Genomic DNA, 22,570 nt, shown 5'->3' with positions numbered 1-22,570 from the left:
TCGCATATCCATTGTTTGCACACTCTGTGACATTTTTATGCGGCCAAACTTTGTTGCATCAAATTTACGGTGCGTATGAGTAACGACAGCCGTTGCCATCAGTCCGTCACATTTGTGGCAAATATTTTGTTGTTATTCCCGCTGGTGTTACTCTTGTTGTTGTTGCTGTTGCTGTTACTCTTGCTACCACTGCTGTTGTTTTGCAAAACCAAACGACAGGCATCGTAAAAAGCACACTTGCATTTATTAGCCATCAGGCTGAAACCCACAAACCGAATCAGAATCAGAATCCGAATCCAAATACGAATACGAATCCAACAGCCCCCGAAAACTCAAACCAATCAAACTGCCAAATTTCTAACGTTGCCATTCCACATTCCACATACATTCACATTCAACATTTTCCTCTACTGCTCTACTGTAATTGAATAATAAATATATGGCTTAAATTTTGAGGGTATTGCGATGCGGCTTTAAGTGTTGAGTATTTTGCGTTAAATTTAAAAACTTTGAATATTATAATTAAATTCCAAAATAATATCGAAGTGCGAATTGAATTGCAGCCATTTGCATTACATTCATCTCACACCCATCTCGCATTGCGGAAATTGCGGAAATTATTTCAGCTCCTAATGACGACACCATTCAAAGGCCTCCGCGCAATTTCAACTCTGATTTGATTTCGTCTACAAATTGCTTGCTCCAAAAGTTTGTGCACACTTCGCACACCCGAAAAGAATGAAAAAAAAAGGAAATATAATTGCACACACACACCCACTGACACCTACACTGATACGCACACCCCCCCCACACACACACACACATATATATAGAGGCAAAAAGGAAAAAGGACCCTCGAAAAGAATAAAAGTTGAGAGTCGACTCGAAGTGAACACGAACACGAGCTGCTGCTAAAACAAATTGGAGGCCATAAAAATTACAAGAGTAACAAGGTGCAGCCCTTGTGAGTCAATTCAAAAATTTCCCAAGAAGAAAATTCACCCGCAAGTCATAAGAAAATTATGAAAATGTAAGTGTAGGAAATGATGAAGTAACTAAGGTTATGATTGAGATTGGGGGAATGCGCGGACGAAGAAGGAGGAAGAAGGGACTTACCGTCATGTATTCATCCAAACGATGCTTCCAATTGTCAGATCTATCGATTAGATTGTTCCATTGCTCCGAAAGTTTTCCCACCTCCCGCCGGATGCTGCGTGTCAGCTCACGGCTCTGCTCCTCGGCGGACATGTAACGTGAGTCGGAATCGTGTGCGGCTGCAAAGCAGAAGCAGAAAAACGAAAATTATATAAAAATCGGCAGGTAAAACAGCAAGCAGCAAGCATCCAGCCAGCAGTGAGAAAGAGAAGCGTAAAACAATTGCTCAAGTTGGAGAAGTCGTCTGTGTGTTGGCACGTAGCTTTATGAATTAGAGATGCTATTATGGCTCTTAATGTCTACCGACAGCGATGATTATGCTGAATGGAGGGGATGGATGGAACTTTGATTATGCTGATTGCGCACAGTGATTAAATTTGCAATAAAATGATCTCAGTCGAGCAATTGTGTCGAGAGTTTGGGGCATAACTGAATGACAGCCACGCTCAAGGGATAACTCAGTGATAACTTTAGCAAGTCAGGTCAGGCAAATCAAATAAACACACTAAAATTATCGATTAGCCATAGACGAGATGCTATATATATTATATATGTATGTGTGTCAACCAAGGAATTCGCTTGAAAAATATTTGAAATGTCGTTAGACAAACTTGACGTGTGCATGTGGAGGAAATGGATTTGGAAATGCAAGAAAGACAGAGAGCGAGTGACAAGTGGCAGCTGAGCAAACCGAAGCAAACTAAAGCGAAGCGAACGAAACCTCAACAGTGGCACAAAGAAGTATGACAACAACAGGCATTGCCCCGTCGATGAACGTCAGAGTCAGTTGGCTAAATCTAAATTTAATTTAATGCACGAACGGAGCGAAGGCGAATAAGTTCGCAAGGGAAGAGTGAGCGGGCAATTGCCAAGTTGTTTGGACAGTCGACATCTGGTAATATGACGTTAAGCAAATATCAAGGCTGTCTCTGATATTCTTTGAGCAGGACATGGCATCTCGTCCACTCTCTTTCCACTCTCTCTCTCTCTCTCTCCGTTTGTAATATTCAAATTCAATTTAAAGATTGAGTTTATCGCTTCGCATGTTTTTATTCTGCTCAGGAAATGTATGCAGGTGCATCTCCGACCCTATAAAGTATATATTTCATGATCAGCGTCAACAGCCGAGACGATCTAGCCATGTCCGTCTGTCCGTCTGTGTGTCTGTGTGTCTGTGTGTCCGTCCGTCTGTCCGTATGAACACCTGATCTCAGAGACTACGACGACAGCAGTTTGATGGACGCTGGATGGAAATGGAAATGCAGATGAAGGCGAGGCAAGGATGAAATCTTAGCGGCAGCAAAACTTTTCCTTTCGGTTTATTTTTTAGATATTTTGCCTTTTTCATCTTCACTCGACTGTTTCATTGAGCTCTTTGCGTGCCTCACTGAATCTCTACGCTGACTGACGACAGAGTTTGATGGAGCTGGATGGAAATGGAAATGCAGATGAAACAAGGATGAATCTTAGCGGCAGCAAAATTAATATCTTTCATTTCAATTTTCATTGAGTTTTCTCTTCTTACGGCCAACTTGATGAATTAAATCAAAAAACTAGTTTAAATTGTAGATTTGAAATCGAAATTTTTTAAAAGTAAACTAGTTGCGAAAGTAAAAGTGATTTTGCTCATAAGTTCCAAAACAAAGTTTTGTTTTATTTAAATACGTTAAAATTAGTATATTGAGCATTTTAAAACAAAGTTGCTGAAATCTTAACTATTGAAACAATTTACCAAAACTTTGAATCAGTTTCTTGGTAATACTTTATAATACTTTTATGTGACATTTAAATTGCGGAATAAATTTATAAATATTCAATTAAAATGATGAAAATTATTTTATATTTGCATAACGAAATGATTTCATAACTACTTTAGAGGCTTTAGAAAAAGTGGTTTATATAATTTGATATATTATAACAATGATTTATGTTAATACTGTTTAAATTGAGCGCCACACAACAAACACGAATATCAATGGTTCAAATCAAATGCCAGTCTAAAAGCACAGAACCGTAAAGCCTGCCACAACAAAAGCAAATAGAGTAACACCCATGTGTGTATCGAATTCACACATACAATTCGATTTTATACACACACTGTCGCAGTATTGATAGTCGGCACTAATAGCGTGCTAATCCCACTAATTGCTTTGGTTGCAATTATCGTTGACGCCTTCTATTAGACAGCCAGAGGGGCGTGGCTGTCGCTGATCTGTCTGCCTTGCTATTGGCAGCAAAAAGCAAAACAAAATAAACCAAAACCGAACCGAGTTCGCCATAGTCATTTGCTAAATTGTTAACTGTAGTTAAAAAAGTGCTAAGCCCCCAGCTAAAGGACACGAGAGAATGTTGCTGCTGGGATAAGTTGCTTGACTGTCTTGTACCCTGTTAGGAAGCGAGGGAAATAGATGAGAAATATATTCTTCAAAGGGAATGTCTTACGCTTCACAATTGTTTTTTGTATCATATGTGAATAACGATTATGATGAATGCTACTTTTAATCTTTAACTTTAATCAATATAGAGTATTTAGTAAACTATGGTCTAAAGAATACAAATTTAATGCAAATAAATCAATTAGCAATTCTGTAGTTGAAGACTAAATTTAGTTTTGAGTATCATTATATTATCTAGTTGCTTTTTTACATATACGAATATCAATTATAAGTGAACTCTAATTTAAATCAATGAAGAATGTTTTGTCATCCGCTTTCGAATCTTGATGAAACGAAAGCAAATTTAATTTACGCAATGTAAAACAAAATTTAGTTTTCACCATCATAATGTTTTGTTCTATTTATGTTATATGAATACCAATGCGTATCACGAGCTCCAATTGAAATGAACGTAGAGTATTTAGCTTGTCATTCGCTTTCGAAACTTGTTCAAAAACACAGCGAACTATAGAGTTGTAAAAACAAAGCTAATGCAACGAAATCAATTGGCAATTCCACAGCAGCCACTGGCAACAACAGTTGTCTGCTTTTAGGCGCCTCACGTGTGGTAAAGCTCTGTGTGAACGCTTCTCTATGCATGTAATTGTCTGTGTACACGTGCGTGTGAATGAGTGTGCGGTTGTGTGTGGGTGTGTGTGTGTGTGTAGTGTGGTCAACTGCTAAGCTGCTGTGTGTAGTTGCAGCAGAGCTGAAAAGAGGTGCTCTTAAATTTCGTTGTTGCCATTTGATTTTGAGATTTGCCAAACAACTCGACTGCAAATTTCGTGAATGAGTTGGTGTTTGGCAATTCAAACACCGAACGAATGAATGAATGAATACAAGTGCAAGAGTTGCTAGCATTCCAAACATGAACTAGTAACATTCAAGCACTTCTACATGGCCGGTTTATTGCCCAATCAAAAAACGCATACTTTAAATAGTTGAAAAATTCATGGAGACTTTTTGTGGTCGAGGTTAATGTTGAAACCCAAGATCGCTGTTTGATGGCAGCGCGTTTAGTATCTGGCACGACCTCGTGGTAAAAACATAATAATTTAATGGAATATCGTAAAAAACTTACCCTCCGTATCGCTGGTGTCCGAAACGGGCGCCTCGCTGGCAATATACTGACGACCGCTCGTTAAATTGCTCTCAACAATTGGGCGTTTATCCTCCAGCTGACGTCGAAAAGCTTTATGATCATCCTGCAAGTGTATAGAAGACAAAACCAGCCAAATAAGAAGAGCACTTTTATTTTTTTTATTTTTTGTGGGGCAAATAAAGTCTATGTTAGTTGTCAATGGTGCAAAAAAAGATTTATGCAGCAGCCACAAATAAAAACCCAGCAAACTTATCGCCAAAAGTTACAAAAAAGGAGGCGATTTTGGTCAATTGCAAATGAAATGGCCAAAGTGTTGTTCAAGCGTTGGCCCAATAAAACATCATAGAGCCAAGTGCAGCAAAAGTGGAAAACTCACAATAATAAATATCGTGTTTAATGCATTTAGTGGAGAAAATGGCAAAAATGCAACACTACGCCGAGGCAGAAGGCAGAAAGCAATACAAATAAAAGGCAATACAAGAAATGTAGGAAATACAAGTACAAGCCAACTTCTTACACACACACACACACAGATGCAGAAGCACACTCACACATTCGCATTAGCCCTCTAGGCAGTCGAAATGTAAATGTCCGGCAGACCGTAACTTAGTGGCAGGCAATAGATTCAGCAGGCTCCAAGGGTGAAAGTTGCCTCATTTTTTTTTTTTTTTGCTTTTGCTGCCTTGCCACACAGCGGGAGCTGCTTACGTATGTGTGTGTGTGAGTGTAGGTTTGGGGGTAAGTGAAATTCAAGTGGCGCACGCTGTGTTAGACAGTGTTTCACCATTTTCAACTGGCCCCAGTCTGAACTAGAAGCTGTTGCTGCGAAATCTACTTTTCCCTTTTTTTTTCCTTTTACTTCCCCTGACTGAGGCTAGAGACTCTTAAGTGATTTCCGGAAGCATGCACATATATATACACACACGTATGGAACGGGGGAGTGTGAATGTTTTTGACATAACAAGCATCATTTAACAATTATTTAAGAATTCGCTCGCAAACGCAAAAGTGGGACTTTCAATTCAACGCAAGCAATTCGGTCAAGTTGGGCACTAAGATATGAAAGCATTGGCTAGTTTGAGTCTATCCCCCTCTCTCTCTCACTCCATATTTCCCTCTCTATCCACTTCTAGCCACTGGCTAGCTGCGATTCAAGTGACTTCGCATAAAAAAGAAGAGGCAATTGCAATGTACACACTTATAGAGCACATTTCATATGAGGCTATAAAATACATTGACGCAGCAACTTCTGAATTATGTAATGGATATTCCTCGACTCTCTCCTCTCTCTTTTGCTTCTCCCTGTTATTTTGTGTGTGCCAAGTGTGTGCCTGAAATGGCAATGATAAGCCAAATGCCAGCAACTGAATCCAAATTAGCACACTTTGCACATACGAACGTAATATTACCAAATAAATTGAGCACTTAACAGAGATCATCTCAAAAAACTTGAAACTAATAATGAAATAAATGGCAAGAATATTTCAAACGAAATGTAAAAATAATATAAATAAAGTCCAACAAATGTAAAACAGCATCTAAGGTAAGCATTTTATTTTTGCTAGCGAAAAATTAATGTGATTATACATAAACAGTTCACATTCAAGTGTAGTTCAATAGTTATAAAATATTTTGAATTTTAAAAATTAAGATAGATATTTAAAGAGATCAATTAATAAAAAATGTAAAAAGAAAAAAATTGAATAAAGCAAAATAAAAATTAATAGTAAAAATGAAGATAAATATTTTAAGAAATTAAAAAAAGCCAATCAAATGTAAAAAATAGGATAATTTTTAAGAAAATAAATAAATTTGAGTAAAATATTGTATAAAATAAACAATTAAAACTGAAAAGTGGGCTTAATAAAAATTAATTATTTTAAATTTTAAAATGAAAGAAAATATTAAATGAAATAAATTCATACAAAAAAAGCAGAGAAAAAAATATCGAATAAAAGAAAACAAAATAAAATTACTGAATGAGTTATACAACTGAAGATAAATATGTTGAGCAATAAACAAATGCCAAAAAAATATAAAGACGGGATTATATTCTAATGCGAATAAATTAATTTAAGTAAAAATATTGAATAAAATAAACATGCAATATTCAAATGTAGTTCGATAATTATTTATTATTTCAAATTGTTTTAATTGCAACTTATTTTTATCTCCACTCGGCTGACTGTTTATTGTGCGCATAATATTAGCATTTGCATTTTTGAATATTACGTATACGCTGCGTTGCGTTGCGTTGCATTGGCAACAAAAACGCACACTATACAAATAACAGTCACAAAATCGAAAATGATATTAGTTTATGCTATAATTGTGCATTAGCAAACATGCATAAACAACAAACTTATACTATATATGTACGTATACAAATTGTGTATGCAATCAAATAAACAAAAGGCCACATGCAAATTCCATGCGAAAGGCAAATGAATTCAGTTGCCAAATATGTCCGATTCGATTGATATTCAATTTGATAAGCGGAGCTTAGTATATTGTTTGTGTTTTGCCTCTAATGCTAATATGATATTAGCAGGGATTTACAATTTAAGCTGAACTCATTTGTGGCAGCATTTGCATTCATTTCGCTGAGCGTGAACAATTCCCAGATACTACTACTATATATAATTATGGCTAAATATTTGCTTGAAGTCCTCACACACACACATACTGGTTTATATATTTATTCACCTACAAGCACGCACACATAATGGGCTTGGCAACCACTTTATGCGCCATTAAATCACAGAGAGACCCTCCAGTCACACGCAGAACGTTTGGCATTCTCATTCCTCATTCCCCATTCCTCACTTCTCCCCCATTTCTCACTCTTCCCCATTTGCACACACACCGAGGCGAAAAATTACAAATTGTGCCAGAAAATGGCACTAAAAATGCCAGTACCCATCCTTATATCCCTCCCTTCGCTGCGCTTTGCTTTAGACTTGTTGTGACCCCAAAAGCCTTCCACACAATTAGTTGGCCAGAGCAAATTGAGGTGCAGGTTCAAATTGGGTCGTTGCTGGCACACAAAAAGCCTCTAGCGAACCTCATGATGAGCAGCAGCAGCAGCAACTGCAGTGCTCAGCTTTATGCTCATATTTGGGGCATGCCAAGTACTCTAAATATGTATACATATTTTGGTGAAGCATCGCACTTGAGATTGATAGACCGAACAAATTCGAATTGAAACTTCATTCTCAACTTACCAATTGCTTTTGCAAACTCGCCGCATCGCCGCGCACTGGACCCAAGCCCAATGTGCTTAGCTCTGTATCCTTGCGAATGACCCACTCGGTTAGCTCGCGGAGTGACAACAACAGCGCATTCCAATGCTCCGAATTTGATTCCAAGCGATTTCTGCAAAGAGTCACAGAGATAGAGAGAGAGAGAGAGAAAAGGTTAGCAGACGCCTTGAGGAAATATAAATGCCATCATAATATTAAATTTAATTTGCACTTTACAACACACAGCTGTCTGTATGTTTTGTTGTTGATTATCAAGCAAGTAAAAGCCGCCGTCCAACGACCGCAAAATGTCAGCGACAATTTGTCTACTTCCGCTTCGGGTTTGGCTGTAAGTGGTGTAAGAGAGGTTGATTCTAATAAACCCGCCATTTGCCAACCGCCAGAGGGCATCGAGACAGCGACCCAAGTGGCCGGTCGTCTATGCTTGAGCTACAAATTTGGAGGAGCTGTCGCTGTAATTGTGAAATGCCCTGGCCATTTTCATTTTCATTTTCTTATTCGTTTTATTTCCATTTCCAGTTTTATTTGCCGGCCAAAAGGCGGCAGCATCCTGTTCGCCATATCGCCAACCATATCGCAATGGCATATTTTGCGCCCCATTTTGTGAAAGCGGCAAAAGAATGTAAAAAATCTGCATCCGCGAGCGCGTTTCTCTGCTCTGTAATAACAATAGTCATCCTCTTGACTTTGGTCTGAGGGAACAGAGTTTGGCGCTTTGCGCCTTGTGCCTTTTGTCTGTTTATCTTTGGCCAAATTCCTGGGCTCCGTTTTCCTTATTATTTTTGCTTGGCTCGCATTTGGCTTGTAATTAAGGCAGAGCATCGCATGGCATCCCATGGCATGGCATATGCATGGGTTACACAGAGGCAAATTATAAAAGAAATAACTTGCGTCGGAAATATGCTCGGAAATAAGATGTATTCAAATATTCTCGGTTTGGCTTTTAGCTCTGCTTCCACTTTCCACTTTCCGTTTTCCTACTTTTCTTTTATTTTGTTGTCTTGCCACTTAAGATACCGAGTATTCTGTTCCACGTTTCGCCTCGCTTATGGCAAATGTCTTGTCAGATTTCCTTTCCTTTTCATTTCTTTTATTTTGTCATCTTCTGTCGTTGACTTTTGCAGACACAATTAGTGCGGCACAAGCAAATTGAGCCTGGCCAAAAATAATTTCTGTGAATGCTTTAAGAATTGAAGGAAAGGAAATTCATACGAGAAAATCATCATGTATAGTTTGTTGATTAAAATGTAATTGAATTTCAGCAGCTTTCGATCAATTTCGAGTGGCGAATTCAAATTGAAAAAGTCTGAATGTGGATGTTTAAAATGAAACTCAAAGAAAATGCACAATAAATGCTTTAATTCAGCATAACTGTCAGTGCTTAATACATTGATTGAGTATGGCAATTCTTTCATATTCATCATGCCAATTCGCACCGGAGTCGGATTATGTATTGCAACCCCATGACGAGAGCTCTGAATTCAGCTGTCCCAAATGTAATTTAAGGCAGACCACAAGCAAACACACATATAGTATACACATGACAACCACGATGTTATATCAAATGGGTTCATCAATCTTCGCTCCAACTCAAACAACAATCAGACGAAGCGGTCGCCAGACGCAAGTGGAAGAAGAATGCGCTGCACATTTGGAACACCTGTAGATGCCACAGGAAACATAAACCAAACTGCTTTGCTTGAAGGCAAAGTTTAGAGAGTAGAAGAGGGAAGAGCAGACGACGATAGAAAGTTCAAAGCCAAGAAGTTTGCACATAAATGACCCAAAGCAAGAGCCGAATTGAGCCGCATGGCTAATACAAACAGGCAAAAAGCGATGCGAAATGCCGAATGTCGAATGCGAAGCGAGGAAAAACTTTTCAAGTGCTGTCCAAAATATTTCATTGGAATTTATAAGCTAGCAAATCTCCGGCGAGCAACACAAACAACGCAAACTGAAGCCAAAAGCAAACACAAGACAAGAAGAAGAGCGCAACAGCAAACAACAACGCAAAGAAAAAGAAAAGCGAGCAGCAATCGCTGCTGGCCACCAAGCCACTATAACAACAACAACAACGATAACAACATCGGCGGAAGTGGCCAAACTTGGCTAACGGAAATATGCCAAAACGCCAACAATGAGCGTAAATAGAAAGCGTCGCGAACTGACAAAGAATAATCGTCAGAAGTTGGCCAACACAAAAGCCAGCTAGCCAGCCAAAAACAGCCAGCACAATGGACCAAAAAGGGCGGACAGCTGGCTGCTGCTCCTGACTGACTGACAGTGGGCGTGGCTGTTGGATTTTGAGCACACTTAAGGTGTCATTCGTTAGGCTCTTGTGGCCTAATTGAAAAGCGCTCCACAACACCAATACCAACAGAAAAAGGAAGAGCACAGCGCAACATAAAATATTGTTGCCTACTTTTGTGGGTAGGCGAAACGTCGTGTATACGCAGCGTTGTACGAGCGATGCCACATAATTGCCATTTATATTCATTTTGCGGCCGCTTGTTTTTCAACGATTTTCGCATGTCATCATCATTATTCATTTTAACCATCTTCGAATCCCTCGCCCCCACTATGCAAACAGCCGCCTGACTTTGGCTCGCCATCAGCATCATCATCCCGTGTCCATGTGGCCGGGCATCAATATCAACAAGCGGACAATATTTGTATACGCTGGCGTGCTTTATTTATGAAATGTGGAAATTACAAGCACGGCAGCGAGACACAAGGCACGAGACACGAGACACGCTGCCTCCTGTTTGCACTCGATTTCATCACATTGTTGGTTCGACTGTCGTCAGCTCGTCTCCCCCGCGTCACGATGACCAGAGACTGTGTCACACTCTGAACAATAAAGAATGGACAATAGCTTATACTGTCAATCTCGCTCTCTCCTTCTCTCTTTCGCTGCCTCTTTCTGGCCGCGTTCTGGCTGTGTTCACGCGTAACGTACGTTTATTGATTTTCATTGGTGGCGAGGATGCCCGAGAACTCATCGAACTCCGCTCTTACATCTGGCTTTCTGCCTGGTCAGGCGTAAAGTGTTGTTGCCCAGCGTCGAGCGCTTCACTGACTAGCTTGTTTGTACTGTTATTTTCGCATTTTCATCAACACAAAGTCTCTTAACCCGGCCAGCAGCTACAGCAACAGCAGCTGTAGCCTGTCTGTGAAAAAGTGGCCAACAACTTGAGCTTAATTTGGTTTAATTAACGCGTCAGCTTGCAAGGCTTTCAACGTTCTTAGCTGTGAACAAGAGTTGCACTTTAAAGCTACTTAACAGCTGACAAGAGAACAAGCTGCATGGAAAGAGTATTTATGTTATTTGGGAATTTAAAACCAAATGAAATATTCACAAAAATAATTGAAAGAAAACATTACCATTTGGCAAAAGTAATAAATTACACACAAATCTACATTTATTTCTCAATTATCAATATGCACATAATGTGCACAAATACTCAGCAATATTCTAAACCTGTTATAATATTTGCATTTAAATAAATGCTCAGAGAATGTGACATGTTATTTTCCCTCAATCGACCATTTATGTACATTCATCATACGCCGCGTGGCCCAGTTAATACTACCGCAATGGCATGGCCATTTAGGCTGCACAACAAAACAACAAACTGCGAGCGTGGCAAAGCCAACTTTTCGGATGTGGTTCAAGCATCATCATCATCCTCGGCAATAACAACAAAGCAAAAAAAATATATGTACAAAAAAAAAAAACACTTGAAGCTGTAAAAGAGACCGAAAGCGAACACCCACTGCCGACTGGCTGAGTGTAGGAAGTGTAGGAGGAGGAAAAGCACTTACCTGATTGCAATACTTTTCGATTTTAAATTATTCCAACGTTGATTCATTTCATCCAAGCGACGCTGCAGCATAACCGCATCCTCTTGTGAGGTGAGCGAACCCAAAAGTTTGCGGCCGGTGCCATCGAGACGATCGTAAACAACGCGATGGGTTTCAATTTCCGATTGTAGATCCTGCAAAACGAAAAAGGTTCAATGAGTTGGCACAAAAAAAAAAGAAAGAAGTAGAAATCGGAAATGCTAATAAATTAGTGTATGTAAAATTTATTCATAAGTGCGAGCCAGCGGGTTTCACGGTTGCCACACAAAACAGCTGGCACAACAGCTGCCCGGGAAATTGAATCTGAATTTCAATATGAATACAGCGAGAGAGAGAGAGAGTTCTAAACAAAAAGTGTGATATGCAAAGCGCGGCTGCAAACATTTCAGACAAAGCACAATCTATCGCACACAATCTACACACTCGACAGTCACACGCTTGCTCGGCCCCGGCCAATGGAGCACATCCTGGAGTAGGATTAAACGTCGGCCATTTAGCACAACAAGCAGGCCATGAAATTGCCGAGCAGGCCATCAATAAGCCCGCACACGCAGCTGGAGGCCAGCTAAATGCTTTTGTGTCCACTCACAACGCTCTCTCCTCCTCTTCATAGTGTTTTCAACATGAGTGACAAGTTTTTAAGCGTCCCCTTCGTTTCCACAAGCTGAATCTTCTCGCTTTGCAATTATTAACCGCATGTGACCTCCCCTCTTTGCCCAGGATTTGCTGCAGCCTCTGTGTCTGCTGTCTCTCATTTCTGGCTGTCAGTGGCATCTGTTGTTGTGGCAGGTGTTTTATTTGTCAACTTTCGTTCCTCTCCCCACTCTCACTCCCCTACAGAAAAAAAGGCTTAAAAATGTTTCGGCTTTTGGTTTTGTTCGCTGGCGTTTTGTCGCTTGGACCCGAAAAACTCCAAAAATTTAGCCAGTTATTTGCTGTGGTTTTCTTGGTTAAGTCCATGGCAAAAATACATATACACACACACACATACATCTAACTATATGTGTGTCACTGTGTATCTGTTTATTAGTATGTGTGTGTGCTTCCACTCTGTGTCTTGTGCATTTTAAGGCAGGTTTTATGAGGTTTTAGGGCTTTAACTTTGATGTGGCTTAGGTCATGCGGTAGAGATTGCAAACGTACGTTGAGAGTGGAGTCGGGTTGGAGTGCTCAGAGCAGCTTAGGACTACATCATAAGGTTGCACAGCTCAGCTGGAGCACAACATTGCTGAGGTTTCCCACTGTATGACATTAATAGTAAATTATATTGCTGGACATATGCAAGCGTGTAATTAAAATATTACCTAAAGATGAGATTGAAGTAATATCATAAGTTGGCATCTTGTTTGGCAGTTAAAGAACAACGGCTAAGGACTTCTTGGTATTTCGATTTTAGTTAAACTGTGTTCACAACTTGCAATATCATCTGAACGTAAACTAAACTTTTCTTTCATCATCTGCTCATCCTTTTAAGAACTATATTGAATTATCGATTATCGTATAGTGAAGGCAATGTCTGAGTTGATTTTGTTTTACTACCTCCATAAATTTACCTCCTTTTTTTTTGCATTTCAATCTCTATTTTATCCTCAGTCGTAAAACTTCATGCAACATCTTTGCATCGCTTTCTACCTCATTACAATTTTCTTACTTGCTTGCTTAAACTATAAATAATGTACTTGGTTGAATTTTGATGGTTTTGTTTGTGCAGTGCACAGTTGAAATTTGTAATCAACGAGTTTGGCTAATTGAATAATTCAATCAATCAATCAATCACTCACACAAAACGTGCCAAATAAACTAATTAAAAGTGGAATTAGTGGCGCATACACACACAAACAAATGAACAAACAAACATATATGCTTAGCATATAGCTGGCTAGTATAAAAATAGCAATGTCGGAAATGGCTTCTAAAATATGTGACTGTATATGTGTGCGTATGTGATTGAGTGAACGACTGCATGTGTGTGTGTTTGCTAATTAAACCTTCATTAGGGCCCCAATGGCTTTTGTTGTGTGTAAACAAAAGAGCAAAAAAGAAGACCAGAAGAGACGCGACGAGACGTGCAAAAAGTAAGTGAAGGAAGAAAGAAGTAAATAAATAAACCCGAGCAGCAAAAGAAGCGCAAAAGGGCGCAAAATTCGACGACGTTTTTTGCGCTTGGAAGCTGTGTGCGAAACGAGGCTTCAATTAATTTGGCTTATGCATGTCACACACACACGCACACATAGTAATACACTTACAACACACACACACGCAGGAAGACCTACGCATAAACAGAGCAATTCAATTAATGCGCAAAAATTGTTTATACGCCAATAGAGCGGAAATGAGCGATGTTGCTGGATGGTAGGAGGGAGACAGGGGCAGAGTAGGGTTAACGCGTAAACCAGACAGCAAAACAAAGCATTTTTAACGAGCGTGTGTGTGTGTGTGTGTGTGCGTGTGTATTTGTGGGCGTGGCTCGTGTAGCAAAAGCCGATTAAATCAATTAAAATGAGAAAATGCCAATGGCAATGGCGTCTCTAATAATGTCAGCAGTTTGTCGCGCTGCACTTGGTCATTATCCTCGCTGTCCTTCCCCTTTCCCCCACCACCATTTAAGCTGCTAATTAGTGTGCCAGAAAGACCTTAATTTGCTATGCCCACAACCCCAACACACACACCCACACACACACGCAAACCACACACTGTAATTTTCCATCAGCTGACCATTTTTCTATTTCAATTTAAGGTCATTTGCTGTAAATCCAGGAAAAGCCGCAAGGCTCAGGTATTTCTCCATTGTGAACGTTGCCTTTGTATATATAGAAGAAGTGTGAAGGCCTTTTAACGTTGACTGCCTCACGCTTTGTTGCCTCATTTTTCATATTTCCTGCCTGCAAGACTTCGGTAAAAGTGCACGCATGCTTCCTCCTCAGCTTCCTTCCTCGTTTCTTTTATGCGCTACGCTTGCAGTTTTAAGCCCCAATTAAGTAAATGCCCAGCTTCGTCTTTGCCTGTCAGCCTCAGCTGCGTTGCATTTATGCCAGCACATAAAGCGAGACTTGCTTCTCGAATGGCATATGGACACGCACCCCTCCCCCCTCACCCCCGCTGGTGCTCGAGGCAATTTGTTGCTGTTGCTGCTGCTGTTAACTATGACTGCACTCTGCGCTTTTCTTTTTAAATAATTACGCAATGCCCTTCGTCGAGAGTTGCGCCTTTAATATGCATTAAATGAATTATTTACCCAGTTTATGCTTTCTTTATTTAATTTCATTTTTTCAACACAAGTCACTTCTTCTACTCTGACAATTCATAGACGTCAAGGCAAACAGTCTAAATTATGCACATGCTGTGTGTATGAATATTGAAGCGACCACAGTGCGTATGATAAATATATACAAGAACGAACAACTCACTTGCAATGTCTGCATGAATTTCAAATCAAATTTTTGAGTAAAACCAAAAAGATACCTTTGGGTGTTTTTTATCATAAATAATAGCGCAGCATATCAGTCATAAAAGAGCAGGCAAAAGCGGAAGGAATCAGAGAGTGGGAGGCGTACAAATAAAATGGAAATGGAAATGCGTTTATAACGCGCTCATAAATATATTAGGGGCACATAATAAACACATCAGCAAGTGATGTCGACTCCCAGCGAGAATGGAAGTGACGAATGCTTAACAAGGCTGGCCAGGCAGCTTCCTTCCTCCTCCTTCCTCCCCTCGGGTAGCTGACTGTCAGCAGGCCAAGGCGTGGCAAGTCGGATAGGCGGAGAGTCGGGGAGTCGGGAGAGTGTGCTGTGTTGTCAAGTGGGGCTCACCCGAGGCGTTCATGCGGCAGTGACAGCAGCCGTTGCGGCCCCTCGACTATTCGACTGAACGCAAAAACGACAACGAAAAATTTAAAGAGGACTCTCGATGAGGGAGCAACAACAACAACAAGAGCATCCCCCAAATGTTGTCGTTTTACATATTTTAGTCAGCCTCTTGTTTACATGCATGTAAATCCTTTATGGCCAACTTTAGCTGTCATTGCCAACAACAACAACACCATCGAAACGAAAAGAGAGAGAACAGAAATTTGATTTTCAGCGAGACGCACACATAACACAAATTGTGCTAAAGTTGTTTGCTCGATGCTTTGCAGCTTATTTGATTATGTTTATTTCACGTGTCACCTTTCACCTGAACGAAACAGAAAGTGTATTATACGACTGACTGCACAACGTGCTGCTTCTGTCTGTTTGTGTTGAGAATTTAAATTTGCAACTCGCATTTAATGCCATTTCATTTTTGTCGACAGCTGACGCTTTTGTTTCGAATAACATTTATTTTATTTTCAGGCAAACTTTTCAAACAAACAAAAAAGTGCAGTGAGAATGCAAGAGGCAAATCAAAAATTCCTAAAACTGAAAAGTAAACTTTGAAAATGGAAAGAAAGAAAAAGTTGCTTTGGCTAAAATACTGCCTACTTTAGTGCCTTAGAAAACTAACGTTAAAATGCTGCCAGAGCAGCAAAAATCTAAGCTGAAAATCATCTGTGTGCAATATGAACTTGGCTGCACTTGACTCAAGACTTATCTGTAAACTTTACGCTGCACTGAACACACACCCACACACACTTGCTCTCATATAAACAGAGCTGGCTAATGGGCTAACAAGACCACGTTTAGCAGGTGAAACGAGAAAGCCAAAACCCAAGTCAAATCAAAGTGCTGCGGTTGCGCCTCGGTTCTATCTCTTTCTCTTTAGCTGGCAAAAGGACACAAAGTCAAACGAGTCAGTTGAGTTAAATGCTCATGGTTTTTGGTAACACACACACACTCTCACACTCATTTTGTTGTTGTTGTTGTTCTTTATATTATTAGACGCCCACATACGCTTTACTGCATCCGTGTGCGCCCAGTTTAATTTACTTTGGCATCCACCTTTGTGCGAGTACCTGCCGGCTTCCTTCTTCATTCTGTCTGTGCGCTGTGCTGTGGGCTGGGCTGGGCTCATAAAAGTGTACGGTACAAGGTAGTTTCGGCCACGTTTCTGAGACCCCGGCAACCAAGGCATCCTTTTGCCATCTTCATCTCGTTTATAATCCTTTTTACACGCCGCCTGCAGCGGCTCTCTTTCCTTCACTCGGCTCAAGTTTATGGCTCTGTTTCCAGTTCCCTTGCCAGTCAGCATTATATTTTTAACCAGTGTCGCCTTCATTGTTTTAGCCGGCTTTTCCTTGTTCTTTTTTGCATTCAAAAGCCGCCCCTTTCCTTAGCTTCCTCTTTCTCCTTTTTGTTTGTTTTTTTTTTTGTTCCTTTCTTTTTGCTTTTTGCAGCTCGTTATGTGTTTGTGGTGCCTGCTGCCTACGTGTCATGCCATCACTCTTGACTCTCGAGTCTCGAGTCCGTGGTAACTTTAATGGCCCAGCACGTAGAGCGATTGGAATGCTGTGTATCGAGTCGATATAGTTGCCATATAGCATAGTTGTAGCTTTAAACTCATTTGATATGCTTAAACCCCTTTGAGAACCACTTAGCTTCAGCAATTTCAAAAGCCCGTATCGCATTGGTGTCCAAGTTTCGCAAGACTCGTAAGTAGCTTGATGGGTAGCTAGCATAATCCTCAATGAAATGTCCACAGCTGTCCAACAGAGAACAGACAATGGACGAAGGCAACCGGATACGGCTTACGTTTTACCTTTGACCATTTGCTGTCTTCACAGAGTTTTCCATTTTGCATCATGCTGCTTTGCCTGTCCTGTCTCTGCTGTCTCCTGTCTGCTGTATTTCTTATTGTTTCCATCTGCAGGTGAGCTCTCGGTTTGTTTCTTTGTGTGTCGGAATTGTCCTCTTCGCATCTCAGCTCAGCTTTGAGCGCGTCAACGTCATGGCCTGCATTCCGGGTTGCCTTTCTACCCATTTTTCTCCCACTTTTTCGCTCTTTCACTCTCAAGAAAAACAAAGAGTTGCGACAACAAAATAAAGAAAACAACACAAATAAACAAAACAAACGGTGCCATTATTTTTGTGAGGCTTGCACGTACATACGCCCGAGCACCTTAGCTTGATCCCCAGCACCTCAGTCCCTCACCTCCCCTCCCCTCCTCATCCATCGCGAAGCTGGCCATTGTTGCCGTCGAGTCCTCGGCTATTAACCCAAATCCCCCGAGTGTCAGTTGTTAGTATTTCAATGTGTCTGCCTCGCTGACTCCAGCGGAAAGTTCAACGGCAGCGACACACAGCACAAAAACAAAAAAAAAAAAAACTAACAAGTAAATTTATGTTGTTTTTTGCGTTTGATGCATATTAATCATACGCCATGTTTGCCGCGCTTGCATTTCAATTGGCCAGCCAGTCCGGTCGTGCGTTTATTTTTACAGCGTGTTGACATTCTCAATGCAAATCCATTTGAGGCAAAAATTAATTAATTAAATGCCATTTATGCTCAGCATCCAAACATTCAAACATTCAAATACCCCAGAGCATCCGCTTTAATATACTTAGTGGATGTAGTTGTTGTAGCTGTTGCACTCAGCATGTGTGTACATAAGCCGCTTTAATATCGCATGGATAAAAGCGCACACACAACATGAAATGCTTGTAAAAATATTTTTTAATTAAAAATGCTGTAAAAAACTGTGAGCATGCTGCTAACAGTGAAAACTAAAAGTGTTGAGTGAAAAAAATGCGAACAATTTTGTTTGATATTTTCATAGTTTTTGGCATACTTTGGGGATTTTTCGTTAGGTTACGATATTCAGGGCTGTCTTCAGTTGATGGCTAAAGAATTTTGATGTGTATATTTTGATATTAACTAGCAAAGTGACTTAATTATTCAGCTAGTGGTTAAGCTTAAAGCTTGGTAAAATAAAGATTACGAGAAGCTTTAAGTATTTTAGTAAGTTATTCAAAAGATTATTGATATTGGATACTAACCGAATAACAACAGCTTTATGTATACACTGTATCTATTTTTATTGAAATCCTTTGTCTCATCTAAATACGAAAACAGTTGCACAAAATCCACAGATACCATTCGAAATTCAACAGATTTAATGGCTATGCAAACTGAAATTTGTTATGCAATTGCTTGCAAATAGATGCCAAAAGCTGAACGCTGCAAATCTCTTGCAGTCTGTCTCTCTTTTAAGTTGATGGAATTTATTAAGAGACCTCCTCGGTGGTACTTCATGCAGGTTGTCAACGTTTGTTTGCCAACCGAAATTTATTATGCGGCTCGTTAACGAACATTTAGCAATGCTAACAAAGGCCCAGCTTGGCGTATTGGCCAAGTTGGCAACAGTTTTCGCGTAGCTGGCACAAAAAATGCATGCTTAAAATCAAGTGAAATGTGCCCCAGCCAAGTTAAGGTTTCAGTTTGTAGAGAGAAAGCAAATGGAAGATGGCAGCACTAGAGTCGAAATGTTGGAATTTTTGCATTGAAGATTTGCGTGACGTTTGTTGCAAAAATATTTTGCATAGCAAACGAGGCTAAAGGACGAGGCAAAAGGGAGCGAAACGAAGGCTGCAAACGCTCATTAAAATTCATAAAGGAGCGCAGCCAAAAAGAGAGAAAAACAGAACAACAAAAAATCAAAAAAGACAGAGAGCGAGAGAAATGGTAGAAAAACTGACAGCATCCAAATGTGTTATGCCATTACTTTTGTTTTATTTATTTATTTTCTTTTCCTTTTCTTTTCGTATGCAGCGGCGAGCGAAGGGGAATACACAAAGTAAATTGAAATAAATAAAATGCGGTGGCATCATAATTGCGCGTCTGCGGCGCTCATATCCTTGCGGGAATAATAAAATTCCGCATACGACCTCGGACTAAGACATGACGCTGCCGAAAATATAATTGAGAAATGTGTTTGCCTACGGAGAAAGAGAGAGAGAGTGGGAGAAGGGCAGATGAAATGAAGAGAGAGATAGAATGCGTGGTAGAGACAAACCAAAAGTAATATAAATATAATCCTTAGCAAATACAGAAAGACAATTCATAAATTTCTCGCATATTCGTAAGTCAATTAGGCTCAATTTCAACTCATGAGAACTTTGTCATAAAAAGAGCAAATTTAAATGTGTCACCAGAATAAAGAAAACATTTTCTTTTGTCAATCTTGAATTTAAATGAAGCCAAAAGCATGATGCTTAAGCAATAAGATTGAAAACCTATAAAAAATTTATTAAGATTAATGTGTTGAAAATCTAACGTAGAATAATTTATACTAATCATATTATGATACTTTTATTTAAAGTTGGAGCTCAGCTTAAGACACCTAATAAACCTGTAAGTCTACTGCATAAAAAATAAGATGGAAAAGAATAAATAATTTTAATAACATTTGTGTGTTAAGGATCTTACTTACAATTTGTGGATCTAATGTTATTTATACTACTTCTAAGAAATAAAGAGTGAACTCAAAACTAATTTTATCTTTATTTAAAAAGTGACCAGAATAAACATTACATTTCCCTATGTCAATCTCAAATTGAATTAAAGTCAAATTCATGTTGCTAAAGCAATACTTTGGAAATTGAATTTAGAGCTTTGCAAACATTTTATAGTTGAAAATTTTATGTTAACTTATCTATCAGATAAGATATTAAGATATTTGTATAATAAATTTCTTTGAATATCCTTATTTTGGAAAAAAAGAGCGAGCTAAAAACTAATTTTAATTGTATCCTAACTATTAATATTATATAATATATTATAATATAATTATTCATATAACACAATTTTCTAGCTTAGACAAAAAAGAACAAATTTTTAACGCCAATCTTAAATTTAGGCCATACTTTGGTAACTGTATTAGGAACTTTATTAGCAGTTGTGTGTTGAAATAATAATGTAGAATTATCTATTAAGATCTTATTCCGCAGTTGGATTTGAAAAACTAGAATTAAAGCTTCTGAAAGAGCTTGTTAAAGGAAGCCACAGACAAAGTTTTTTTCTTATCTTGATTTTGCTACTATTCATATAAAAACAATTAAATAAATTACATCTGGTTAGTTTCTAGTATTTCCGGCTTAAGCCACAGCTCCTTGCAGTATTCTCCACACACACACATACACACATATACACAAAAGTGAAAAAGAAAATTAACTGCACTGGCAGCAAGTTTAATTTGTTTATTAAATATAAACGAGTTTTGTGTGTTTCACGTTTACATTTTGGCTCAGACGTCGTAGTTAGTTGCCCAGGGATGCTCATCCACAGACTCATCATCATGACGATGAGAGAAGTTCGCAGACAGAGAAATAGACAGAGACGGAAAGAGCGACAGAGGGAAGGACACTTTGAAACTACTTTAACTTTGTGTGGTGTCCTGGGAGGCCATGATGCTCGTCGCATGTGCTTTTGACCTGCTCCACATGTCTGAGCCTGATGATGTCTATCTGGGTTCAGTTCAGCATTTAAACCATTTCGTGGGTTACTCATAAACAGGCACTTTTATGTGGTGTAACCGGCACAAGTTTGCACAGGACGAGGCCACTGAGCGGCATTTTTAAATTAGTCGTAATAAATAATTAAGCATACGACACATGTGCACACGTATGTTGAATTTCGGTGTCTAACTGAGTGTGTGTGTGAGTGTATGTGTGTGTGGCTTTTTCGTGCAATCCTCTAGCAGTGCAAACAGTAACAAAACTTGCAGTTGAGATTTTGCTCGTTCTGTTGCTGTTTATGTTTGAATTGGCAAAGTTTTGCGCCTCAGTAAATAATTGGGAGTGGTGACAACAAGCGAGCAGCAAACACAACTTGCAACTTTTCATGTGTCAGCACAAAATGAAATATAAACAAATTAAAAAACTGAAACAGAACTTTCAGTTGCGACTGTCTATAAACTGTAGCGAAGAATATGTTGACGTCATGTCATCAATAGGGAAAAAGGATGCAAAAATGTTGCAGACTTGGCAATTAAATATGAGCGTAAGCTTAGGTATATCAACATTTCCATAACGAGAGCCGCTTTCATTATTTACTATACAGCAGCTTAAGTTCAGTGTGGGAGTTGAGTATCTTTTTTGCCAGCAGAACGTGCAGCTAATTCATCAACATTTTTAATTAACTTACTAAAAAAGTAAACGAAGAGCGATGTCTGCTCGGGGAAAATGGGAGAGAAGCAAAATAACAAGGGATAGAAAAGTAATGATAAGCCAGGGACAACACGGTAGTCAGCTGCTGCTGCTGCTGCTGCTGTTACTGTAAGTCCTTGCTTCTGGCTCCTGCTGCTGTTGCTCGTCTCAGCCAGTAAAGTCACGTAGTGACAACAACAACTGCAACAATGAGACAATAAGTGGCATGCAAACATCAACATCAACAACAACAGCAACAACAGCAGCGGCTGCAGAAGTTCAGACGCAACAAGGAAGCCAAAAGGAAGCACAATAACCATATTGAATGCCCGCACAGGATGCCAGTAAACACAGAGACATAAGTACAGGACATTGGCCAACTCGACAGACAGACAGGCAGAGAGACAGAGAGGCGGACAGACAGTTGGCCCGGGAGACAAAGTGCAACTAGTTAAACGTTTTTCTTGTTGTTATTGTCGTGCAGTTTGTCCAAGTCGAAATGGCAATGTTCCAAAAAATATATATAGAAGAACAAGGCACATCGATGTTGTCGATTGATTGAACAATAGAGAAAAGCCAGCAATGGATGTCCAGGTGCATTTAATATACTCTTCAGCTGAAGTTCTAAAACAAAGAACACTTGTTTGTGTCATTATTTATCCTTTTGTGTTACATAATTCAACACAAAAG

The 22,570-nt window shown here is 39.4% G+C and overlaps 1 protein-coding gene across 15 annotated transcripts in view; it reads right to left on the bottom strand.

Annotated features, from left to right (window-relative positions):
• Positions 1 to 22,570, bottom strand: part of LOC117576480 (dystrophin) — a 175,826-nt gene that overhangs the window by 37,679 nt on the left and 115,577 nt on the right. For all 15 annotated transcript variants that reach the window (XM_052007085.1, XM_052007086.1, XM_034261251.2 and 12 more), the window contains 4 exons: positions 11,781 to 11,953; positions 7,917 to 8,067; positions 4,672 to 4,795; positions 1,117 to 1,274 (listed from right to left, as the gene is read on the bottom strand). In XM_052007085.1, coding sequence (XP_051863045.1) covers positions 1,117 to 1,274; positions 4,672 to 4,795; positions 7,917 to 8,067; positions 11,781 to 11,953 — 606 coding nt within the window. The remainder of the gene's footprint in view (positions 1 to 1,116; positions 1,275 to 4,671; positions 4,796 to 7,916; positions 8,068 to 11,780; positions 11,954 to 22,570) is intronic.

This window comes from Drosophila albomicans, chromosome 2R (assembly GCF_009650485.2).
Source record: "Drosophila albomicans strain 15112-1751.03 chromosome 2R, ASM965048v2, whole genome shotgun sequence".
Classification (NCBI taxonomy): domain Eukaryota; kingdom Metazoa; phylum Arthropoda; class Insecta; order Diptera; family Drosophilidae; genus Drosophila; species Drosophila albomicans.
The sequence above is the reverse complement of the archived record's forward strand: the minus strand, read 5'-3'. Positions and strand labels throughout refer to the sequence as shown.